Below are 23,004 nucleotides of genomic sequence, written 5' to 3' on the forward strand. Positions count from 1 at the left end.
TGAGAATCTATCTGCTGTGTGTTAGAAAACCTTGTCAAAAGTTTTACCCACTTCCACCAGTAAGTATAAATAGAGCACCCAGGAGGTGGGCTCTATGTAAGGGGGAGAGGTGACCCCCTCACACAGGGATGATTTAACTCACGCTGTGCTTACATCCTGGGCTCAAGCACTGAACGTGGTGCATCATTTCCAAGCAGAAGGGCAACAGTGCAGGAGAAGGCTAAGATGATCTTTCAGGTCTTTCTTCCAGCGAAGGACCCTTTAGACTTGCCTCATTTGAGTCCTTCCGCGGGGGACCCAGTAGTCACCAAGGCAGTACAGAATTCAAACAAACCAAAAGGCAAATCCTTGCATTGTACTTAGACTCCAATGAGATAAAATGATGGATCAAAGGATTATTTTTGCTTAATGAAGCATTCGGGGTTTGAGTCTCACTGCACTCCGTTTTCAACAAGATGTGCTCCTGGGCTGGAATTTGGAAATTCCATTACAGCCACGTAATCAGTCAGCTCTGATTAACTGAAAGGGGACTCTCACTGGAGCCCTACCGCGCTTCATAATTTCAAATTTAGAAGTGGGTAGGGCGAAGAGTAGATAACGTGAGGGACTTTTTGCTTCTGAAATTAGCTTAGTGTATTAATTCAGAAAGAAGTCGGTTGCATCTGATCGTATGCCTTAGTAATCTGAACCATCTGCCTCCCTCTATTAAGGAGTTCATCTCTTTAATCCAGCTTTACAGCCACAAACCACTCTTCTCTGTCATCCTGCCCTTGAGTGGATGAGGCCGCGCAAAGTCCTTCGCTCTTGAACGTGTGGCCGTCGTTGAGGATATTTGGAGATTCTGTCTTTTGTTTTCGTTTGTTTTTCCTTCAAGTTCTGAGCGTTGGTTTTATTTTTGTGGAGCAGACACAATGGCTTTCTTTGTGAAAACTATGATAAGCAACCAGGTAAAGAATTTAGGATTTGGTGGCGGGTCTGAAGAAAAGAAAGAAGAAGGAGGGACATCTGATCCTGCAGCAGCTCAAGGCATGACTAGAGAGGAATATGAGGAGTATCAAAAGCAAATGATTGAGGAGAAGTGAGTACACGTGGCTTCGTTTCCCTTTAAGAGCCCAAAGCAATGAATTCTGGCCAGACCTCCCAGGGCTCCCTGATTTCTTCCTCTCTGCTTTTTAGATGCCTTTTCTCCGTGCCATTTGCCCCTGACCTTATGAAAGAATGTTCTGCTCAAGGAACGATTTCCTAGCCTCCGCAGTTACGATGTCCTACCTGCAAGGATGACAGTGAAAAATAATAAATGAATCTATGTGTCATTCTTCAAGTGGCTTAACACTCGTTCTGGTCAAGGTTCCTTTTAATTAGCCTCAGCCAAAGTGCTCAGATGAAAACCTGTGAACCTGTCTCCACAGTTTGCGCAGCCTTGCCTGACTAGCACATGGAAAAGCTTTCAAATTGTACGAAAGCTTTGCTCCTGGAAGAGGAACACGCGGTGCAATCTTTTTTTTTTTTTTTTTTTTACCTTTTTTAAACCCTAGAAAGCACAACATGGGGATTATGTCCTAAGACTTGGCTCCTCCAAGACTGTGAGTAAACTTGAAGACTGTTTATTGTATTTTATTTATTTTTTTATACTTAAAAAAATTTTTTTAATGTTTTTATTTCTGAGAGAGAGAGACAGCATAAGCAGGGGAGGGGCAGAGAGAGAGGGAGACACAGAATCTGAAGCAGGCTCCAGGCTCTGAGCTAGCCATCAGCACAGAGCCTGACACGGGGCTTGAACCCACAAACCGTGAGATCATGACCTGAGCCAAAGTCGGATGCTCAACTAACTGAGCCACCCAGGCTCCCCTGTTTATTATATTTTAAAGCAACAGAAAAGCAGAACAGTATAATGAATATCCATATAAACCTATGAAAAGGTCAACAGTCAGCATTTTCTTGTATTTACTTATAGATGATTAGTTGGATAGATAGAACCATATTTTAAATTTTTCAATGTTTCTATTTTTTTTTCATGTTTATTTATTTTTGAGAGACAGAGACAGAGCACAAGTGGGGGAGGGGCAGAGAGAGAGGGAGAGAGGGAGACACAAAATCCCAAGCAGGCTCCAGGCTCCAAGCTGCCAGCACAGAGTCCAATTCGGGGCTGGAACTCACAAACTGAGAGATCATGATCTGAGCTGAAGTCAGACTCTTAACCGACTGAGATACCCAGGCGCCCCTAGACAGAACCATTTTTAAAGTAAATTGCCAACCTCAAATGCTTTAACCCTAAATACTTCAGCCATGTACTTCCAGAACATAATGACATTCTCCTGGCTATATAAAATAAAAATGAAACATCAGTAACATTGTAGCTGGGCATTATGGAATGTGAATACTGCCAACAATTTTTCACTGCTGCAGACAGATCTTTTAGTATAATCTGCATGTAATTTTTTAGACTTTAAGGTAGAATCCATTTAAGACTCTTAACAACGAAAAATTGAAGCCTCAAGCTTGAAGTTAAATGTCCATCATTTTTTAATAAAAGCGTTTAGTAAAAGTATTTCTCAGGTGCCTAGCTGGCTCAATTGGTAAAGCATGCGACTCTTGATCTCAGGGTCGTGAGTTCAAGCCCCACCTTGGGCATGGAGCCTACTTTTAAAAAACAAAAACAAGAACTCCTCATTTAGTAAGAGTATTTCTTGTTGCCATCATGGCTCTTTTGCTAACCATCACTTACATAATAGTTGCCTACGTCCTCTTGCTAAGATGATTATAGGTGAAAGGTTAATGACTTGGAGGAACCTAAGAAAGGACAAAGGCCTACATTTATTATTTTTTAATGTTTATTTTTAAAAAATTTTTTTGTAGCTTATTCATTTTTGAGACAGAGAAAGACAGAGCACAAGTGGGGGAGGGGCAGAGCGAGAGGGAGACACAGAATCCAAAGGAGGCTCCAGGCTCTGAGCTGTCAGCACAGAACCCGACATGGGGCTCAAACCCACAAACTGTGAGATCATGACCTGAGCCAAAGTCAGACACTTAACCGACTGAGCCACCCAGGCACCCAAAGGAGTCCATTTCAAACCCGCATAATCCTGAATTCAATTAGGTGGGTCCCAGGGCATTATGGAAATCTCCCCTACCTTGTTTGGGGGTGCCTGCTTCCAAATAGGAAAGGGAACACTGTACCAAAATTCGGGTCCAGAAGGGGTGACAATGAAGGGAAATGGCTTTTTATATACCCCTAAATAGCAATGTGCCTCTAAGGACCCCCAGCCCTGGATATTGTGATGCTGTTTTCACTTGAATAAGATCATTCAGGGAGCTTGTTAAAAGCATAGCTTCCCCTCATCTGGCCTCAGGGATTCTGATGAGTCAGTGTGAGATCAGACCTGGGAAGCTGCATTCTTAACAGGCACTTAGGTGATTCTGATGTTTGTGGTCCCAAGTCGTATCTAGAGCAACACCTTGACGTCAGCCATACACTAGGAATAACCCTCTCTGGGCTACATCCTAAAGAAATTCCCAGAACCAAGCTACCTTTGGGATGTAGAGGTCTGCAGTGAGTTATGATAGTAGAACGATAGAAAGAGAGGCGGACATTTGGGGACGTAGGAAGGTTTATCCCAGTGTCTGGTTGGAATGTCCTTAGCTCCCTATATCCTTTGATCGCTTATTCTATTCTTTTACTTTTAGGATGGAAAGAGATGCTGCATTCACACAAAAAAAGGCAGAGAGGGCGTGCCTCAGAGTTCATCTCAGAGAGAAGTACAGACTCCCAAAGGTGAGATGCTCTTTACCCAGTAAACATCCAATAATTTCTTAGAATTTCTTAGGGGTGTGTGTGTGTGTGTGTTTGATTATCAGCAAAGGGTCACATTCATGAATACACACACACACACACACATATTTATGTGTCTTCACTGAGGTGTCTGATGCAATGAAAAGAGCATTGAACTTGGAGTTCATAAAAAGTAGATTCCAATCATTTAACCTCTATACACCCATTTTGTCTCAACAAAATGGAGCTAAAACCTATGAATGCTGTTTTTATGTAAATCTGTGTAAAGATTATAGAATTTCTGTATGTAAGGAAATAATCACAGCTGGCATTTAATAATACATAATAATGTGTCACATAATAATGTTCTACAGGCCGCGTACATAAATCAACTCAATCCCCAAACAGGCCTCTAGGGTGGTTCTGTTATCACCTCCATTTTATGGTAGAAGAAGCAGAAGCATGAGAAAGTAAGTCCCTCCTGCCACAGGCCACACAGCCAGGAAAGGCAGAGCCCAGAATCTTCTACCCTATTCTGCCTGTATTTCAAAGGAACAATCCGTTCCTTCTTTATGGAGGTGATGGTCATCACCCAGCACTATGCGTCTATCCATCTCGGTGCTGGTGGTGAAAACAAACACCCGTAGGCTCTGGTCAAGTCCTGGTTCACGGTTGGGAAGAGAATTGTGTGGACATGTTACGGCAGCTCAGATGCACCGCTCCCGTGGGTCTCCTGAGAGTCCCCCGAAAGCTGACTTCAGAAGCACTGATCAAAGAGAGAGAGCAAGCTTGGCTGTCCCTGCAAGGGCAGTGCTGAAGTCACCAGAGAGTTAAATTTAGCCCCACCTTGCGGGAGAGACTGACCCCTAGGATGCCCCAGGAACCAGGCCTGCTCTCCCAGAGGGAAGGAAAACTCACAGTGAAATTTAAACATTTTCACTGCAACCAATGAATTTTGCAAAGAATGCCTCCATCATTCTGGTTTCATGCTTTTTGGCATTGTGCTTGCATTTTGGAAGAGTGCAGTAGACACACGGTCCCCACCACTCCCATTGTCTGGTGGATTCCCTGAAGCTTCCAGGGATAGCACTGGCCGTCTGTAGGAGACCTGGGTTTCAATTCTGGTGCAACCTCAGATGGCTTTTTAAAATATCTGAGCCTCAACTTCCTCATCTGTAAAATGGCAGTGACACCTGCTTTGCAAAGCCTGAGCTAACATCATATAAAGGAGCTAGTACAGCACCTGCCTAAGAGAAAGAGCTCAACAGAGGACAGCTCTTATTTTTGCTGTAATGATCTCGATGCTCAGAAGTCTTATTTCTTCATAATAAGAGCCAGGGGTCTCGAAGACCTTGCATAAGCACACGGATACGTGTAAGCAGTGCAACATCTCAAGGTCAAGAATCTGAGCTCTTGATCGCTTTCTCCTTAATGAGGTCTCGATGGTCTTGCTCATTTCCAGAGCCTTGGGGATGAACACCTACTCGGGAGCATGGCCTTGATGGGCTTCAGAGAAAAAATAATCCCCAAATCTCTGAGTCGAGCTATGCTTTGGGACAAGAGCCTTTCTAACAAAAGCTATAAAAATTGGAAAGAATTATAGCCACAAGATGTACCCTCTCTGGAGAGGGTCAGGCCCGGGGGAGCGACACTGACTATATCTGCACAGGCTTCTGGTGTTCCCTGACACCAGCTGGGGGTAGGGGTGCAGGAGCGTCAAACAATCAATCAATTGTTACCAGTGGAGCCCAGTATCTTTCATTGCATGATTTACCAATGCCCACATGCCCGCCTTTCCATAGTTGCTTCAAATGTATAATGTGTGTGAGACCCCGCCTGATGTTTTTTCTTGGACCCTGAAAAAGACCTTTGAGCTCACCTAAGAATCTAATGCCACTGCCTCTTTTTAGACATGAGGAGACTACAGCCTCGGCGGGGTCAGGTAGCTTGGCAAAAATCCACAACGAAGCAGGTGTCATTGTTTCCATTTTACAGATGAGGAAACTGAGGCTCCGATTGGGAATGTCGGCCTCTCAACCACAGAAAAGCATGGCTTACAAAAGAGTTTGAGCACAGCTCCCTCTGGTCCCAACGACTGGGCAATCTCTACCTAGGGTTCGAGGTGTCCCAGAAGTTTTAGTGCAGCTTTGAGCTCTTGGTGGCTTAAACCTGCATGAAGACTTTGGGGGCAACCCGTACTGCCCAAGATTTCGGTGAATCCTACCCAAGGCCCAGCAGACACCCGGCCTTTCCCGCTCCTGCGTGGTCTGATGGCTTCACCGCAGACCTGAGAGTCGCTACTAAATTCCAAATACGATCCAAAGAAATAGATGAAACTACCCCTTGGAAGCGTCCTACACTTGATCTTTCCCTGCAGTTTGCTTTCAGATGGGGGCCTCCCTGGGGTTCTTTGATATTATGGCTGCATTTTGTGAAAACGGATTGATGCTACACAGCAAGAACAGGCCTGTGGTGTGAAAAAATGCTAAAAATAACTAGTAATACAATTGCCTGCTTTCCGTACAGCACGTGGAAGTCCCAACCCAAGCACACTATCCATAACACGGCAATCAGTGGAAAGTAGATCACACAACTCCAACGCTCTCCAATTCCGCTTTGTCCGCTTTGTCGTTATCCCCAGATGTGGCTGCAACGTCCTTGCCTGTGAAGTGCAGCCCAGCCCTCAGNGCCTCTGGCCGCAGCTTCCCGTCGGTGCAGAGCGGCCACTCCCGCCCTGGCTTCCCTGACGGGAGCCGGGCCCCTCGCGCCCCCTGGTGTCCCCAGCGCAGCGCGCGCGGCAGCCGCAGGGAACCCAAGGAGAGCTCGCTCGCGGGACCGCCCGCCTCCGCTCTTGTCCGTTCTTCCGTGGGGACTTGTGGTTGTAGCAGGGACACTGGCGCGGGGGAGAACAGAAATAAATATATGGACTTGACCTTTTTTTTTTTTTTTTTTGGAAGTCTATTCGGTTGCCACTGAGAACCAGATTGTGCATTGTATTGTGAAGCGGTGGCTGTGCTGGCGCGCCTGGAACGGCCTGGAAGGCTCTCCTAGGAGCAGCTGTCACAAAACAGGAGGTGGCAGCGCCCGTGAGGGGCCCGGGGTGGGGACAGGCTGGGAGGGGAGTGTCCGAGCAGCGGGATCCTCCCATGGTGTGCCAGGACCGAGAGCCAGAAGACAAACTGGTGTCAGCGGTTTCTGCAGGAAGCAGGATGGAAAAGGGATTTGGAAATGCCCGTGACCATGACCGAGGGTGAGAAGGAGTTGGAGTTTACTCAGCCCCGACAGGGGATGGATGACTTTGGGGAAATGACAGCTATGGGGAACAGTCCCTCCCTGGGCCTTGAAAGCCACGCTTTGATTCTCACACTGGACCAGGCCAACATATCTGGACGGCCAGGGCTGCTCGCTACCCAGAACTACATATAACCCTTAGGTGTTCCGTGGATTGTCCAGAAAGACTTCTCCCAGCGGAACCCTTAGAGAGCCATCCAAAACCATGATGGGGACTGAAGCTGCAGGTCTTCATCTCCTAGATGTTCCCATGAGCAGCAGGGAGGCCCTGGAACGTCAGGCGGTGCCAATAGGCATCGCTGTGATTGGGAAAGCTCAAGGTCACCGCAGTATGTCTGGGGACTCCAGGGAAAGGCATGACGGGACATCGGCCAGGGCCACACCCTTGGAGCAGCAGGGGAGGGCTAACGGAAGCCCGGGCCAACCAGGGGCTGCGGGGCTGGAGACGGGGCCACAAAGTCCCTCATGTTACGTCCGTCTTTGTGGGGCTTGGCATCTTGATCACTTCACTTAACTAATTACTTATCTGATTACTGCAATTAAAAATAGCCAGCCTGCTCTGTGTGTGTGTGTGTGTGTGTGTGTGTGTGTGTGTGTGTGTATACATATATATTATTCAGCTCCAACAACACAGACAGACCTTGAGGGTGCTATCCTAAGTGAAATAAGTCAGACAGAGAAAGACAATACTGTATGATCTCCTTTGTATGTGGAATCTTTGGGAAAAAAAAAAAAAAAGAACTTAAGGTCCCTGAGTGACTCAGTCAGTTAAACGTCTGACTGCAGCCCAGGTCATGATCTCTCAGTTCGCGGGTTGGAGCCCCACGTTGGGCTCTGTGCTGACAGCTCAGAGCCTGGAGCCTGCTTCTGATTCTGTGTCTCCCTCTCTCTCTGCCCCTCCCCTACTCGTGCTCTGTCTCTCTTTCTCTCTCTCTCAAAAATGAATAAACAGTAAAAATTTTTTTTAATAGAATAAAAAAAAGAACTCAGATACAGAGAAGAGATTGGTGGTTGCCAGAGATGGGCAGAGGTGGGGGTGGGGCAGGTGAACAGGTGATGGTGGGTCAAAGGACACAGACTTCCCAGCTATAAGATAAATAAGTCCTGGGGGTGGAAGGCAGGGCATGGTGACTATAAAAACAGACAAACATCAAAAGACATTGGTAGGACAAATCCTACCAATTGTACGATGTTACTAATTGTCGTTAACAATTAGCCATAACATCAGGACAGACGGGGTCACCTGAGGCGCACACCCACCGTCCCTCCTCCCGCCCCTGCAAGCTCTCCCCCTGAGGCAGGTGGGGGCTCCTCGACCCCGGTGGCTGAACGGTATTTCTATTTTTATTAAACTTATTTTTTATGTATATAGAAAAACCACATGTCACTGCATAATCATAAAACTCATTTAAATCAAGGGACGTGCCCAAGGTCACACAGCTTACTGTGCCAAACGGACCTCTGGTGTCGTTATTCGTCACCCAGTGCCTCCTACACCCCATGCTCCCTCCACCGTCTCTAAGCCGTGTCTCCACCCAGGAGGGTAGACTTGGGAATGAACACAACTGTCCAACAAGAACACGGCGCTGGGCAGAACGCAAGAGTCACCAGGGCCTGACTGGGCTCCTAATGACAACCTTTCCCTCCCCTCGAGGTGCAGACTTCTAAGCCCCGTGTTGTCTTATAAAGTCCATATTGGGTAAGCAGCCGTACTAATAGTATTAGCAGCCGGCGGGGAGCTGGACGCACTCGCCATGTCCCCCCGCTAACGAGAGAGGACCCCCGGGTGCCTCATTCACAATTCCCCAGGATCACCGGCCCAGGAGCCACACAGCCAGCAGGAGGCGGCTCTGGGCCCTTCCCCTCACCAAGGCCCAACGGAGAGCAGATTTGAGGAAAATGCCTTCCCGGGAGCTGTCACATCTAATGAGGATAACTATGTCACATTTTGGAATTAGAACCGTATTTTCTAAAGAAACTATTTGGCTGGTGTTTCCCGTGAAAGAGTCTCACTGCTTGCTGACTGGGGGGAAGGAAATTTGGACTGGGAGATGGAGGAATTTGGGCTCAGCCCCCCAGGGAACAGTAAAAGGCCTCCTCTCCCGGTTTATCATTCACTGCTAGTGACAATACCATTTATTGGATGACCCCTTTTGTTATTTTTTAAATGTTTATTTATTTTTGAGAAAGAGACACAGAGCGTGAGTGGGGGAGGGGCAGAGAGAGAGGGAGACACAGAATCCAGAGCAGGCTCCGGGCTCCGAGCTGTCAGCACAGAACCCTGTGCCAGGCTCGAACCCACAAGCCGCGAGATCATGACCTGAGCTGAAGTCGGACGCTTAACCCGATAAGCCACCCAGGCACCCTGGATGACCCTTTGAATTACAGGAATCACATATGCAAATAAGTGCAGTGATCAAATTGCAGGAAGTACACAGATCAAGTACACAGGAAACTGTACACATGTCCGCTCTGTGTCCCTGTCCCCCGGCTTTCAAATCACAGGTACTTGGAGGATTCCAGGTGCCGACAGGAATCCATGATGCTCGCGTTAGGTCTGGGTCTCGCTCGGCCGATCACCCGCTGTCCTGTATCTTCACCTTGAATTTCCATCCTTGTCTCTTCTTCAGAAAGCAGGTCGAATCTCTCCCAAGGAAAACAAGCAAATAGCACTTGCTGAGCAAAAACTTTCCTTTCTGGGTACCTTCCCTGAGTGACCCGTTCCCACCGCGCCGCTGAAACGTTCCCCTCCTTCAGATGCTGGTAGCCTGTCTGGACGCAGGCAGCGGCTCTGCCATTTTCTCGGGACACTCTGTGTTCTCTTCCTTCCCTGCTGCACCCGCCCCCGCTTCCCCCCGGAAGTCCTCTCCCTCCTCAGCTTCCCGGCTTTGCGCTCCACCTCTTCCTCCTGTGTCTTCCTCCTGGCTTACCCTTCCCCTGTCTGCTGCCCCCCAGTTTTGGAATATTCCAGGTCTGCTCTCCCCCCGCCCCCCGCCCGCCCCGAATCCACACACTCTGCCCAGGGGGGTGGCATCTTGCTGTGACCTTCAGCTACCACCTGTCTGCGCAGGGACGACTCTCAAACTTATTTCTGCAGCCCAGCCCCCCTCTTCTCCGCAAATTTCACTCTGCGTCTGCCTCTGCTGGGCACCTGGTGGCTCATATCCAGAACGGACTAGGCAGCTCTCCCCAGGCCTGCTCCTGCGCGGGCCCCATCTCCCCCGATCCCTGCCCCCAGGCCCGTGGCCGGGGGTGTGAAGTCACCCTCGACTCTTCCCCCCTCCTGTCTCACATCCAGAAACCACCAGGTCACCCTAACTCCTCCTCCTGCAGAATTCTCAGCTTATCTCAGCTCATGTCCAAGTACGGGCCTTGTCATTTCTTTTTTTTTTTTTTAACTTTTTAAAAATATTTTTTATTTATTTCTAGGAGAGAGAGAGAGAGACAGCGTGAGCAGGGGAGGGTCAGAGAGAGAGGGAGTCACAGACTGAAACAGGCTCCAGGCTCTGAGCTGGCAGTCAGCACAGAGCCCCACATGGGGCTCGAACCCACGAACCGCGAGATCATGACCTAAGCGAAAGTCGGACGCTTAACCGACTAAGCCACCCAGGCGCCCCGATTTCTTTTTTTTTTTTTAAGTGTATTTATTTTGAGAGAGAGAGCGTAAGTGGGAGAGGGGCAGAGAGAGAGAGAGGGAGACAGAGAACACCAGGCAGGCTCCACTCCGTCAGCACAAGCCCGATGCGAGGCTCAGGCCCCCCGGCCGCGAGGCGGAGACCTGAGCCAAAGCCAGGAGTCGGAGGCTTCACCGACGCAACCACCCAGGCACCCCATCATCTCTCACCTCTTACTCCAACAGCTCGTCCGTGGCTCCTCCCCCCCAAATTGCAGAGTGAGGTTTCCAAAATGCAGATCCGATTCTGTTTCTCCCCTGTTTAAAAAAGAAAAAGAAAAAGGCTTATCATAACTTGTGAGAATCAAGTCCCAGTCCCTCGCCCTGCAGGCCGTGAGCGGCTCCTGTCTTTCTGGTCTGAGCTCTTACAACTCCCTGGTGGGACTGGACTTTCCCCTGCTTTGTTCATTCCCTCCGCCGTGCTCTCCGCGACCCCTTTCCTTCCCATAAGACTTTGGTCTAGTGCCACCTCTTATAGAAACTTCTGGGACCCTCTTCTCCCCACTGCCCTTCATGTCACGCTCCCATCATCCCTGAGTGCACGGCTCTTATGTGACCCTACTCCCCCGGAGCTCGCTCTCCCGCTAGACTGTGTGCTTCTTTAACAAAGGGGCTGAGTTATCCATCTTTGTCATCAGTTCCTTGCACGGTGCCTGCCGTGTGGAAAGTGTGCACACGTGCGCATGTGCGCACACGTACACACACAAAATGTTTGCCGAATGTCGGATGTTACTGGGAAAAAGGAAACAAAAATACACTCCAAGAACAAAGTATCAAAAGCAGCAGAAAGAACGTGTTGGCCCTCAGAGTTCTGTTAAAATAAATTCTCCTGGAAAGACCCAAGTCTGGATGAGACATTATAACTTTGTATAAAGCACAAAGTTTATGTTATAATTACAATGACATCTTTCTTCAAATAGAGGAAGTCACACGTTTGAAATAAAGCCACAAGATGCTTTCCAAAAACAAACGCGCCCCTCTCCCTAGCCGATTCAAGATGGATATGTAAGTCAAGCCAAATTAATAAGAGAAAACAGTTCCACAATGAACCCTAATCCTATTAACGGAATTGTCAATCTAGGTTAGTCATTGAAAAATAATGTTGTGTCCCCTGCTGCGCTATGTGATTTAGTTACACCTGGTGTTTGTCTGCTGTATTCAGGGCATCACTCATTTTGAATAAAGGTGAAGATAGAAGAAAATCTATCAGTGGAGTTGCGTTTAGACGTGGCACTTTGAAGGCTCCCTTAGAAGGGAATTTAAAATTTGCCTCTAAAGGAAGAGAGGGTTTGGAGGACCTTCCTTTGTCCGCCTCCACTAGGTCAGGAGCCCTTGGGCTGCCCAGCAGGTCCGGGACAGGAAATCTCCTGCTCAAGCAGCTGTTTCTGGCAGCAGGGCTGAGGCCATCGGAGGCCTGGTCAGGGGCCCTCCCCGCCTTCTCCTCCCCATCCTGTCCCAGCTCAGTGCGCTCCACGGACTGAATGTCCTGTGGGGACCTGGGGAAGGGGAGAAAGAGCCCGGGGACACGGGTGCCACGGGAATGCAGGACCCGCCACTTCGCCATGCCACCACTCTATTTCCCCCTCATGGATAAGAGCCCTGGCTGGGAGGGGGAGAGGGAGAGGGGCTTCCCAAGGCCAGACCGCCTGTGAATGGCAAAGCAAGATAAGACCCCAAGCCGATCTGACCCCTCTGCCCATAGCAGCGCAGGCCGCTAAGCCATCACAAGCTGAAGGACATTTCTAGAAGTTTCTTCATCCCTCGGGACCTCCGTGTCCTCCTCTGTCAAGTGAGAGGCTTGGATGGTGACCTCTATGAGCTCCTTAAGCCTCTCTACAATACCCTTGTAAAGGAAAGAAGTGGAAGAGGCACACAGCTGGTATCTAGAAATTTTCATTCGTTATGGGTCCTATACACATGCACCCTGTCGACCAAAGAAGTCAGATCCACACCCTCTGTCCGAGTGGCTGAGGGTAGCCAGATGTAGCAGCTAGCAAACCCCAGACAAGATTCCCCGTGCTGCTCAGACACTTGGGAAGCTTTTTAAAAATTTTATCACCGAGAAGCACCTGGGTGGCTCAGTCAGTTCAGCATCTGACTTCAGCTCAGGTCATGATCTCCCGGTTCATGGGTTCTAGCCCCACATTGGGCTCTGTGCTGACAGCTAGCTCAGAGCCTGGAGCCTACTCGGATTCTGTGTCTTCATCTCTCTCTCTCTCTGCCCCTCCCCCACTCACAGTCTGTCTCTGTCTCTCTCAAAAATAAACATTAAAAAAATTATTTAAAAAATTATATCACCTAAGTCCCTGCCACAGACCATTGGAGCCAATTCTCTGGGGGGTGGGTGCTAGCCATTTGCTTCGGAGTCGCAAGGGAATCAGGGTCCCAGAGAGGGTTGAGAACCACTGTCCCATGGGATAGAACATATACTTGGCTCTGACCTTCAGCAGCAAGTGCTCAGAACAAGGATGAGTGGGTCTGCCGGAGCCTGGCCCCCAGGGCCTCCCGCCTGCCTCCCGCCTGGTCTGACCTGATACGCCTTTACGTTTGGCAAGCAGGTCGTGCTCGCCTTCACCTTCCATGGAGGCGTTTGTGGACTGGCTATGCTCTTTAATCTCTACCCCACTCCCCCAGGGTCAGCTCACAGCAGGACAGGAGCCAGGGGTGGCCGTCACCTTGCCTAGAAGCCAGGGCAGCCCCTCAACTCATACCTAGGACAGGAAGAGGCGGTTTGTAAAGACTGGCAGTCGCCGGTCCTCATAGAGGTGGAAACATCTCATGTTAGATCAACTCAACAAAGAAACCCATTAATCTAGCTGTTTGGTGTCATGAAGACCACAAATAAATAAACAAACTGAAACCAAAATAAAATCTGCCTGGAATCAAACAAATAGGTACTTGCTATATACAAAGTTTGATTGACTAGATTATTTTTTAATGTTTATATTGAGAGAGAGAGAGAGAGAGGAAGAATGAGAATCCCAAACAGGCTCCATGCCGCCAGCACAGAGCTGGACATGGGGCCCGAACTCACAAACTGTGAGAGCATGACTTAAGCCAAAATTAAGAATTGGACACTTAAATGACTGAGCCACCCAAGGGCACCTGGTTGACTAGATCAGAGGAAAAAAGTGGTGAACACTCAGCTTTTTCACCATTAACTCTTGAAGATAGGATCGTTTGTCAACGTATCTCAAGTTTGGTACAAGATGAAGACCAGCTTGTCAAAATCTAGGGCACGGACCGTGTGAATCCAGCACGGTGCTGAGCCATCAGGGAAAGGTCAGAAATCAGTCACAGAGAGTAACAGGTGCAGGGTGGGGGGCTATTTAAATAATGGGCCATTCATCGCCGGCAATTACGATTATAAATCTGGTTAAAAACCAAGAGATTAAAACCGCTTCTGGTCAGCCGGCATAAGAATAATTAGCTCTTAACTGCATTAAAAGATATCCCCAAATTGATAAGACTTCTAGAAACGAGAAGACCTCTGAGACAGAACCTCTAGGAATAAAGCATAGCTTGTCCGGCCCCCTAACCGTCTGCTGGTTCAGTTACTCACGAGTTCACACCGCAGTTCTCAGGCTAAGCTTCCTTCCCTGCCTAGAGCTGATTCGATTCGTCTGTAGCTGCACTTGCATCCGGGCGAGTGCTGAGGTGTTATTGTCGTTCCTCAATGTGTCATAATATCCCTGGTCTCCCCAGGCTGTTTTGTCATTGGCAGCAGAAGGTTCGAGCAAGACACTCGTTGCTCAGATTGCAGACAAGGTCCTGTCAGCAGGGAGCTTCAGGAAGCCATGGGACAAGGCTGCCGCCACATAAATTTCATTGATTCTTCTTAATGGCTTGCTCTGTGCCGGATCTTTCTCTTAAGGGCCGATACTCTCCCCCGTCTGTGGCTCTGTCCATGCCTTCTTTATCGGAGGGACCCTTTCAGCAGGGATTGTGATGGCCGGCTGCCCTTTTTTTTTTTTTCTCAAAAATATTGATAACTACAGCCACCCTTGTCCAGGGTCTAGAAGCTACCAAGGCCACAGCACGGCACGACTCCTTCGATCTGCTCAGTAACCCTCTGAGGGCCCTTCCCCGGGGCATCAGAAACTGTAAGGTGACTTGCCCAAGGTCACGCGGTGGGCGAATGACAAAGCCGCGCCTCGCACCCAGGTACCTCACTGCCGTAGGCCGCCACGGTGGGGGAATGGCGTGGGTCCGCCGCAGAGGCCGTGAAAAGCCCCGACCCCTATTCACACACAGGACCCTCACCCCTGGCCTGTCCTAGATCTGGGGCCAGCTCACGTGGTTAGGACCCAGCACCAGTGAGGCTGGGGCCCAGGTTTGGTTCCCAAGGGCTTCGTGTTTTCCTTTGGCCACTACTGGCCCCGCCTGGTTGTCCTCCAAGCAACTGTGCTGCTGATAGACTGTCCTTCTAGAAGGGTGGTGACTGTAGGACTCTGACCACGGCCGTTGACAACACTGAGTACTCCCTTCAGACTGGATAATTGGAGCCACCTGCCTTGGGCGCCATGCTTGAGGGGACTCCGCTCTGTCCCTTGGGCCACATCCTTTCACATGGGGTGAAAAGTCTCTAGGGCCAAAGGGACCGGCCTGCCCAAAGCCCACAGCTCTCTTTTAGGTCACACCCGGGCTGCCGGGACCCCCAGTTCCCTGCCTAAATGTAATTCACAGCGTCTCGGGGCCCTTCACCAGGTCTGTGCCGGGAGAGTGCAGTGAGCTGCCGGCCTGGGTACCGCTGAGCCGGAGGAGGGGGGCAGGAGGTCGCGGCCTGGGAATCTGCAGGCATAAGGTTCCCAGGGAGCGACGGAGCCAGGCATGGGGGCCAGGGCGGGGGGGGTGGTCTCGAGCCTGGAACCTCTTTTAGTGCTCATCCCCGGGCTCCCACAAACATTCTCATGGGTCTGACAAAGGGCAAGGGAAGCCTGGAAACTTTCTCCCAGAACTGAGGATGTGGTGCAGAAGGGAAATGAATAGGCCCGGCCTGACTGTGGGACGAGAGCAGGCGCCGCTTCTAGGCCAGAGGGAAGGTGCAAAGCGAGCGAGGCCTCTGATAAGGCTGACCACCCTATGCAGGGGTCTCGATCATCCGCTGCAAATCCGCAGCCCACCCCTGGGAGTTTTCCTGTTTGTGAATAGCCCGTGGGTGACTCCTTAATAATTCAGGTGTCGGGGCGCCTGAGTTGCTCAGTTGGTTAAGCGTCCGACTTTGGCTCAGGTCATGATCTCACGGTTCATGGGTTCAAGCCCCGCATCAAGCTCTGTGCTGACAGCTCAGAGCCTGGAGCCTGCTTCGGATTCTGTGTCTCTCTCTCTCTCTCTGCACCCCCACCTCTGAAAAATAAATAAACATTAAAAAAATTTAGAAAAAAATAATTCAGGTGTCATCTAATCCATCCTCTACAATCCTAAGGCAAATAACAGAATCCCAATTTATAGATAAGAAAGTAAAGCTCAGAGAGGTTGCGTAAGGTGCTCAAGGTCACACAGCCTGTAAGTGGTGGTGGTAACCTTCACGCTCAGGCCATCCGATTCTCAAACCAACAATGGACCTGCCAGCACACTGCCCAATGGGAGTGGAAGACGCCAAGTCAGTAGCTATGGAAATAAAGCTCTTTACAGCAAAGCGGTTAGGGTTAAGACTGCTGTAGTCTCCGACCAGAGGTTCATTGAATCATTCAATAAACATTTACTGTCTGTGCCTACATTCCAGACACTGCTGGGTTCTGAGACTTGTAGATGAGTGAGTCACAGTCCTGTCTTCAAGGGAAGTAGAGTTCTTAAATGTTAGCCCGCACCGGAATCACCAGGAGGGCTTGCAAAGTTGAAGATTGCTGGGCCCACCCCCCGGCAGGTCTGGGTGAGGCCTGAGATGTGCATTTATTATTATTATTAATATTTATTTCGTTTTGAGAGAGAGAGAGGGTGCAGGTTTGGGAGGTGCAGAGAGAGGGGGACAGAGGATCCAAAGTGGGCTTTGTGCTGACAGCAGAGAACCCCATGTGGGGCTCGAACTCACGAACTGCGAGATCATGAGCCAAAGTCGGACGCTTAACCAACTGAGCCACGCAGAGGATGGACATTCCTAACAAGGTCCCAGGGGCTGCCTATGCTGCTGGCCTGGAGACCCCACTTTGAGAAACACTTGGGCAAATGTGCAGTCAAGAGCCCCTCTGTGAGGTGTGAGGTGAAGTTGAAGGCCACTGTCGGGCCTCCCCCAGGCAAGTGGAAGGAGGAGAGAGTAGACCTGAAAGTCCTCCTTGAAGGAAGATCTGTTCCAAAGCCTCCCCAGAGGCAGCATGACGAGGTTGCCAGGGAAAGGGAAGGCAGGGAGCACTGCCCTCACGAGTGGACCCGCTCTCTGAGCACCGACTGGCCAGCCCACCCTGCTTTGGCCCCTCTGGTCCCTGTTCNNNNAGGGGCTACTCCAGCTGGTTTTGACTCCGGTGACATCCACAGAGATCTTATTATCAACCAGAGGGGCGGAGCCGGGGGGGCGGGGCAGTGCCAGAAGTCTCAGGAATGCCTTTTTAAGTCACTATATTTTCTTCTCGGGGCGTGTAAGAGAGGGGGGACGTCGTGCATTTACATGAACAGAGCACGGGCAGGCTGGAGTCCTGCCTTTCCCTTCTCCTTGCAAAAATGCCCAGAGGATGATCAGCAAGAAAAGCAACTTCTAGAGTAGGTAAATAAAAAATAAATAGAAATGGAGGATTGGCTGGGAGCCCCTGCGGCTTAGCTAACTAATTAATCCCCACAACAGTTTGACGAGGAACTAATTAATCCATTAAGCGCTTTGAGAGGCCAAGGCCCGGCCAAGTGCAGGGAGAGGCTTCTCTCCCCTGGGAGGCTGCGGCCAGAGTAGCTCTTTCCAGAGGCCTCCAAGGTACCCCCCCCCNTGGAGAAGGCCAGGGAAATCCCCCTTACAGATGGAGTAAGAGTGTACACCTCACTCCGTCTCACTCTTTGTACCTGGAGACAACTGATGTCTGTCTACAGTCATTTCTTCCCGACACCCAGGCAAGGGGAATTCAAGTGTTGACTTTGACTGCATCTGGGAATCCTGCAGTGTCAAAATCTTTCTAGAATCAAATCAGAGTGAAGTCCGGTTAAGACTAAGTGATCGTGGGGCGCGTGGGTGGCTCAGTCGGTTTAGCATCTGACTCTGGATTTCGGCTCAGGTCATGATCTTACGGTTCGTCAGTTCAAGCCCACTGACAGTGCAGAGTCTGCTTGGGACTCTCTCCCTCCCTCTTACTCTGCCCCTCCTCTACTTGCTTGGTCTCTCTCTCTCTCTCATAGATATATATTTTTTAAAAAGGACTAAGTGATCACTTTATCTTTATGTGGATTTTCATGCACTTTGGTCACAGCACATCAAGGTGGGTGAGCCCCAAAGTCCGCTGAGCTCTTTCCTATCTTTTGCTTTTCTAATGCTCTATAATCTTCTGGGCCCCTGGAGCCCTATTTGCCTCCTGTTACAACCTGATCTCAGGAATCATCCGATGCAGTCATCTGGGAATATAAAGTGCCCTTACCTTTCCCTGGGAAACTTCTTTAGATTCTTCTCTCCACTTAAGACACAATGGCGCTGTGGTCAAAGGGGTAAAGGAATGTCTAAGACCAGGCAGCGCACACTACATAATTCCAGAACAAACACTCTTGGAATCACAAAATGAACTATGTGGGGCAAACTGTGATGGCTGGAGTTACAGCACGACAGGACGCGAACAGTGGCCGTGCCACGGACAAGTCACTTAATAAACGAGTGCCCCGTGCAGACGGACATACTTCCAGGGGTGAAGGGTGAAAGGTTGAATATGACATGATTCTGTGCCCCCACAGGGCTCCCTGTCTAGTAGGTTAAGGTTAAGCAGAAGTTGCTGCGGTGACTAAGCGCTGTCCACCACAGTGAGCCCAGCCCCAACCCTCCAGGCTGGGATCGGTCAGGGCCACTGAGTCGCAGCCCGGGGCCAACAGACGGCTAAACCAGCAAAGCTGCCCTGAGGCAGCGGCTGCAGGTCTCTGTGTGAGTCTCCATTTTGCTGGCATAGCAAGTAGGAGGGCTTCTTAACACCCACAGTGCTGGGCTCCACGCAAAAGCTTCTGATTCTGTTGGCCTGAGGCGGGGGTGGGGTGGGGTGGGGGGCATGGGCCCAAGAATTCGTCTTTCTACATGTTCCTAGATGATGCAAATGCCACTGGGCCCCGGGACCACACTTTGAGAACCACTGTTGTGGGGCGTCCTGATCGGCCCAAGATGCAGCGAACGAGGGGCATGTCCACCAGGACCTCCAGCCTCCACGACCGCTGGCAAGCCCAGGCTCTGCGGGGAGACAGCGAGTGTGGCCTTCACTTCATTCATCCCCAGTGGAGGCTCTTCCTGCTGCTCTGACTCTTTGTGCGATGGTTTGGTGGCTGTAGAGTGGCTTATCCGTTTCTCTGTTTTTTTTTTGTTTGTTTTGTTTGTTTTTTTTTTTGTTTTTTTTTTTCGCACAGAGTGAAATGGATGAGAACCAAATCCAGATGGCTGGGGATGATGTGGATCTGCCCGAAGACCTCCGGAAAATGGTAGATGAAGACCAAGAAGAGGAAGAAGACAAGGATTCTATTCTCGGGCAGTTACAGAATCTACAGAACATGGACTTGGATACCATAAAAGAGAAAGCCCAGGCCACCTTCACGGAAATGAAGCAGACAGCAGAACAGAAGTGTTCTGTGATGTGAGGGCCGAGGCAGGGGGCGGGAGGGACGTGGGTCGAAGGGGAGGTGACCACTGTCCTATGAAGCATTTCGAGAAGCATATACGTAAATATAGTGAACACAGAAAAGCCTGTGTTGACAAAGCTCTCCACAACCCCATAGACAATAACTTGATGTTCTACATGTTCCTGGTAGAGTGCTTAGCTAGCACCTTACACTAGGGAACATACTTTTCCTTTTAGTTATAAATATGGTCCAGTGTGAGGTTTCGTCCTTGAGTGATGCCGAATAGAGATCTGCTTAAAGATCTTCGGGATGGCGGGGAGGAAACAAAAGCAAATGCCACGTCCTCTCCTACTTCCTTTCTTAGAGGGGAAGGTCTCACCCTCACCAACCATTAGCATGGCTCCAGGCCCCTTCGGAAAGGATGCTGGAGGTCAGGGAGCCCCCTGGGCTCAGGAGCAAGCAAAGGTCACACAACCTCTCACTCCCAGGCACCCAGACCCTGTTGATGCTCCCCATCAAGTTTGGCATTTGGATAGTTCAAGGCCAAGGGGCAGTGGCAGGGATGTAATGAGATGAAGGAGGAGAATAGACTTCACCAGCCCTTTGCATCATTCTAGAGGCCACGTGAAGAGTGGACTTGAGGGAGTGACATGAGAGGCAGGGGGCAACTGGGAAGGCTATGACTGTTTCCACCCGTGTTCAGCATCATCACCCTTTGCCTGAACTTGGTGATTGTAATGGGAACAAAGTGGTGGACAAATAAAGGGCGTTGGGACATTAAATCAACCTATATGTTGTGTGTCTCTCTCCTCTTTTCTCTTGCCTCCCCTGCATCTCCTCCTTCGTTTTCCTCTCCTGTCACTCCCCATCCATCCCCCACAGACTAGCTTCCAATAAATCATGCTGTCATGCTGTGTCACAGTCTTCCAGGGGGTACCTGGATTCCTTGCTCTTAACACTTGCTCCCTTCCAAATGGAAATTGCTCAAAAGACTTAGAACATTTACCTCGGAAACAGTGCTCTTTAACTAAAGCCAACCAAACCAAACCAAAACACTAGCCTTTCAATGAATCTATTCATTGAGTAAATAATGCTCAAAGAGAGCGTTTATCAAGAAGAACTGCTCTATTGGAGGAAAGGGGAACTAGGACCGAAAAGTTAGGGACTAACCTGTTCTATAACCAGAGTTCCTGGATGTGCTATAGAAGAGTTTCAAGTTACAAAAATATGCAAATAAAACAAAGCATTAGGGTTTTAGGACTTACGATCTTTGGCAAAATTTAGCCCCTCTTGAAAGTCCCTGGGGGAACATTGGTGCAATGTCGGCAGCTGATTAGTCTTCAAGTCCACTGTCATAGTCTATCCTGGCTGCCATAAGAAGATACTATAGATTGGGTGACTTATAAACAAAAAATGTTTATTTCTCATAGTTCTGAAGGCTGGAAGGCTGAGATGAGGGTACCAGTATACCTGGTTGAGGACCCTTCTCTAGATTCTAGAATTCTCATTTTATTCTCACCCTAGGGAAAGGGCAAGGGAACTATGTGCAGTCTCTCTCTCTTTTTTTTAATGTTTTATTTATTTCTAGGAGAGAGAGAGAGAGAGAGCATGAGCAGGGGAGGGTCAGAGAGAGAGGGAGTCACAGACTCTGAAACAGGCTCCAGGCTCTGAGCTGGCAATCAGCACAGAGCCCGACGCGGGGCTCGAACCCACGAACCGCAAGATCATGACCTAAGGGAAAGTTGGACGCTTAACTGACTAAGCCACCCAGGCGCCCCGAATGTGGGGTCTCTTTTATAACAACACTAATCCCATGTGTGGGGGCTCTGCTCATGACCTAATCACCTCTCAAAGACTCCACTAATATCACTTTGGAGGTTAGAGTTCAGCATATGAGTTTTAAGGGGACACAAATTTAGGCCATAGCATCATGAGTTTGAGCCCCGCGTGGGGCTCTGAGCTGGGCGTGGTCCCTGTTTGAGATGCTCTCTCTCCCTTTCCCTCTGCCCACCCACACCCCCACTGCATGCATGTGTTCTCTCTCTCTCTTTCTCTCTCTCAAAACAAAACCAAACCATGTTTGTCTTTTATCAGACTGACATGTGAGTGGTGATTTGTGTTATAGCAGAAAGTTTAAAATACAATTTTTAAAGCCATGAAATAATGGATAAAATTTATTTTCAGTTCGGTGCCCGGCTTTGTCCCATGACTGATGGAGTGAGTGAGATGAATGAGTGATGCATGTGACCCTGTGTTTATATACTTCGTTGTGACATAAAATACTGTGGTTGCCAGGGGCACCTGGGTGGCTCAGTCAATTGAGTGTCCAGCTTCTGCTCAGGTCATGAACTGCAGTTTGTGAGTTTGAGCTCCACATCGGGCTCCCTGCTGTCAGTGCAGAGCCCACTTTGGATCCTCTGTCCCCCTCTCTCTGCTCCCCCCTCACTTGTGCTCTCCCCCAAAAAGAAATAAGAAAAAAATACTGTAGTTGCCAAATTATTCCACACACTAGCTGCGGGATGACACAGAAGACTTGCTTTCCTAGAAAACGCAGCCAACACAGATAGGGAAATCGCTAAGTTGGCATTTCATCTTGACAATCCAAATTGCTCTAATGCCCTTCGATGCATATCCCAGTGGAGCTGCATAATCACTAGACGATTCCACCATGGAGGTCTGATTCCTCTTGATCTGATTGGATGACAGATCACACCACATGACCCCACACAAACCCGTACCACAGTACACCATGGCAAGCCACACCACAGCACACCAAATGACACCCCTTCCAGCAATACGTACCACACACGGGGGGCGCCCGAGTGGCTCAGTAGGCTAAGCATCTGACTCTCGATTTTGGTTCAGGTCATGATCTCAGGGTCATGAGATAGAGCTCCTCATTGGGCTCCACACTGACAGTGCAGATCCTGCTTGGGATTCTCTCTCTCCTCTCTCTCTGCCACCCCCCACTCTCGCTCTCTCAAATTAAACAAACTTAAAACTGCATACCACATATGTATGGGGCTGGGGCTGGGAGGGCCTGTGTTAGGGATTCAGACGGCTTTTTCCCCTCTAGAGTTAGGTGCCATGTAGTGGTCACAAAAGGGTCTCCTTTCACAAAAACAGAGAACCCAGTAATTTTATTTTATTTTATTTTTTTTAAATGTTTTATTTATTTCTAGGAGAGAGAGAGAGACAGCGTGAGCAGGGGAGGGTCAGAGAGAGAGGGAGTCACAGACTGAAACAGGCTCCAGGGTCTGAGCTGGCAGTCAGCACAGAGCCCGACGCGGGGCTCGAACCCACTAACCGCGAGATCATGACCTAAGCGAAAGTCGGACGCTTAACCGACTAAGCCACCCAGGCGCCCCATGAGAACCCAGTAATTTTAAAGGACTAGGAGGGAAACTATTCTAAACTCCCATAAATGAACTGAGCCCAAACTGAGCCTTATCTAAAAACCTCCAGTGTACAGAATTTACTGCCTACCCATCCAAGAGAATTCAGCCACTAACCCTTCTATTTGTGGACACCCTTCATTGTGAGACAACCC

At 49.5% G+C, this 23,004-nt stretch overlaps 1 protein-coding gene across 1 annotated transcript; it reads left to right on the forward strand.

The window, feature by feature from the left end:
* Positions 1-911: 911 nt before the first annotated feature.
* CPLX4 (complexin 4) lies at positions 912-19,472 on the forward strand. The gene is made up of 3 exons (XM_077777714.1): positions 912-1,078; positions 3,685-3,772; positions 19,245-19,472. Exons 1-3 carry the CDS (start codon positions 912-914, stop codon positions 19,470-19,472), a joined length of 483 nt encoding a protein of 160 aa, XP_077633840.1.
* The last annotated feature ends 3,532 nt before the right edge of the window (positions 19,473-23,004 follow it).

The sequence above is a fragment of the Crocuta crocuta genome, unplaced genomic scaffold (genome assembly GCF_008692635.1).
Source record: "Crocuta crocuta isolate KB4526 unplaced genomic scaffold, BGI_CrCroc_1.0 scaffold36, whole genome shotgun sequence".
In the NCBI taxonomy this organism is placed as follows: Eukaryota; Metazoa; Chordata; class Mammalia; order Carnivora; family Hyaenidae; genus Crocuta; species Crocuta crocuta.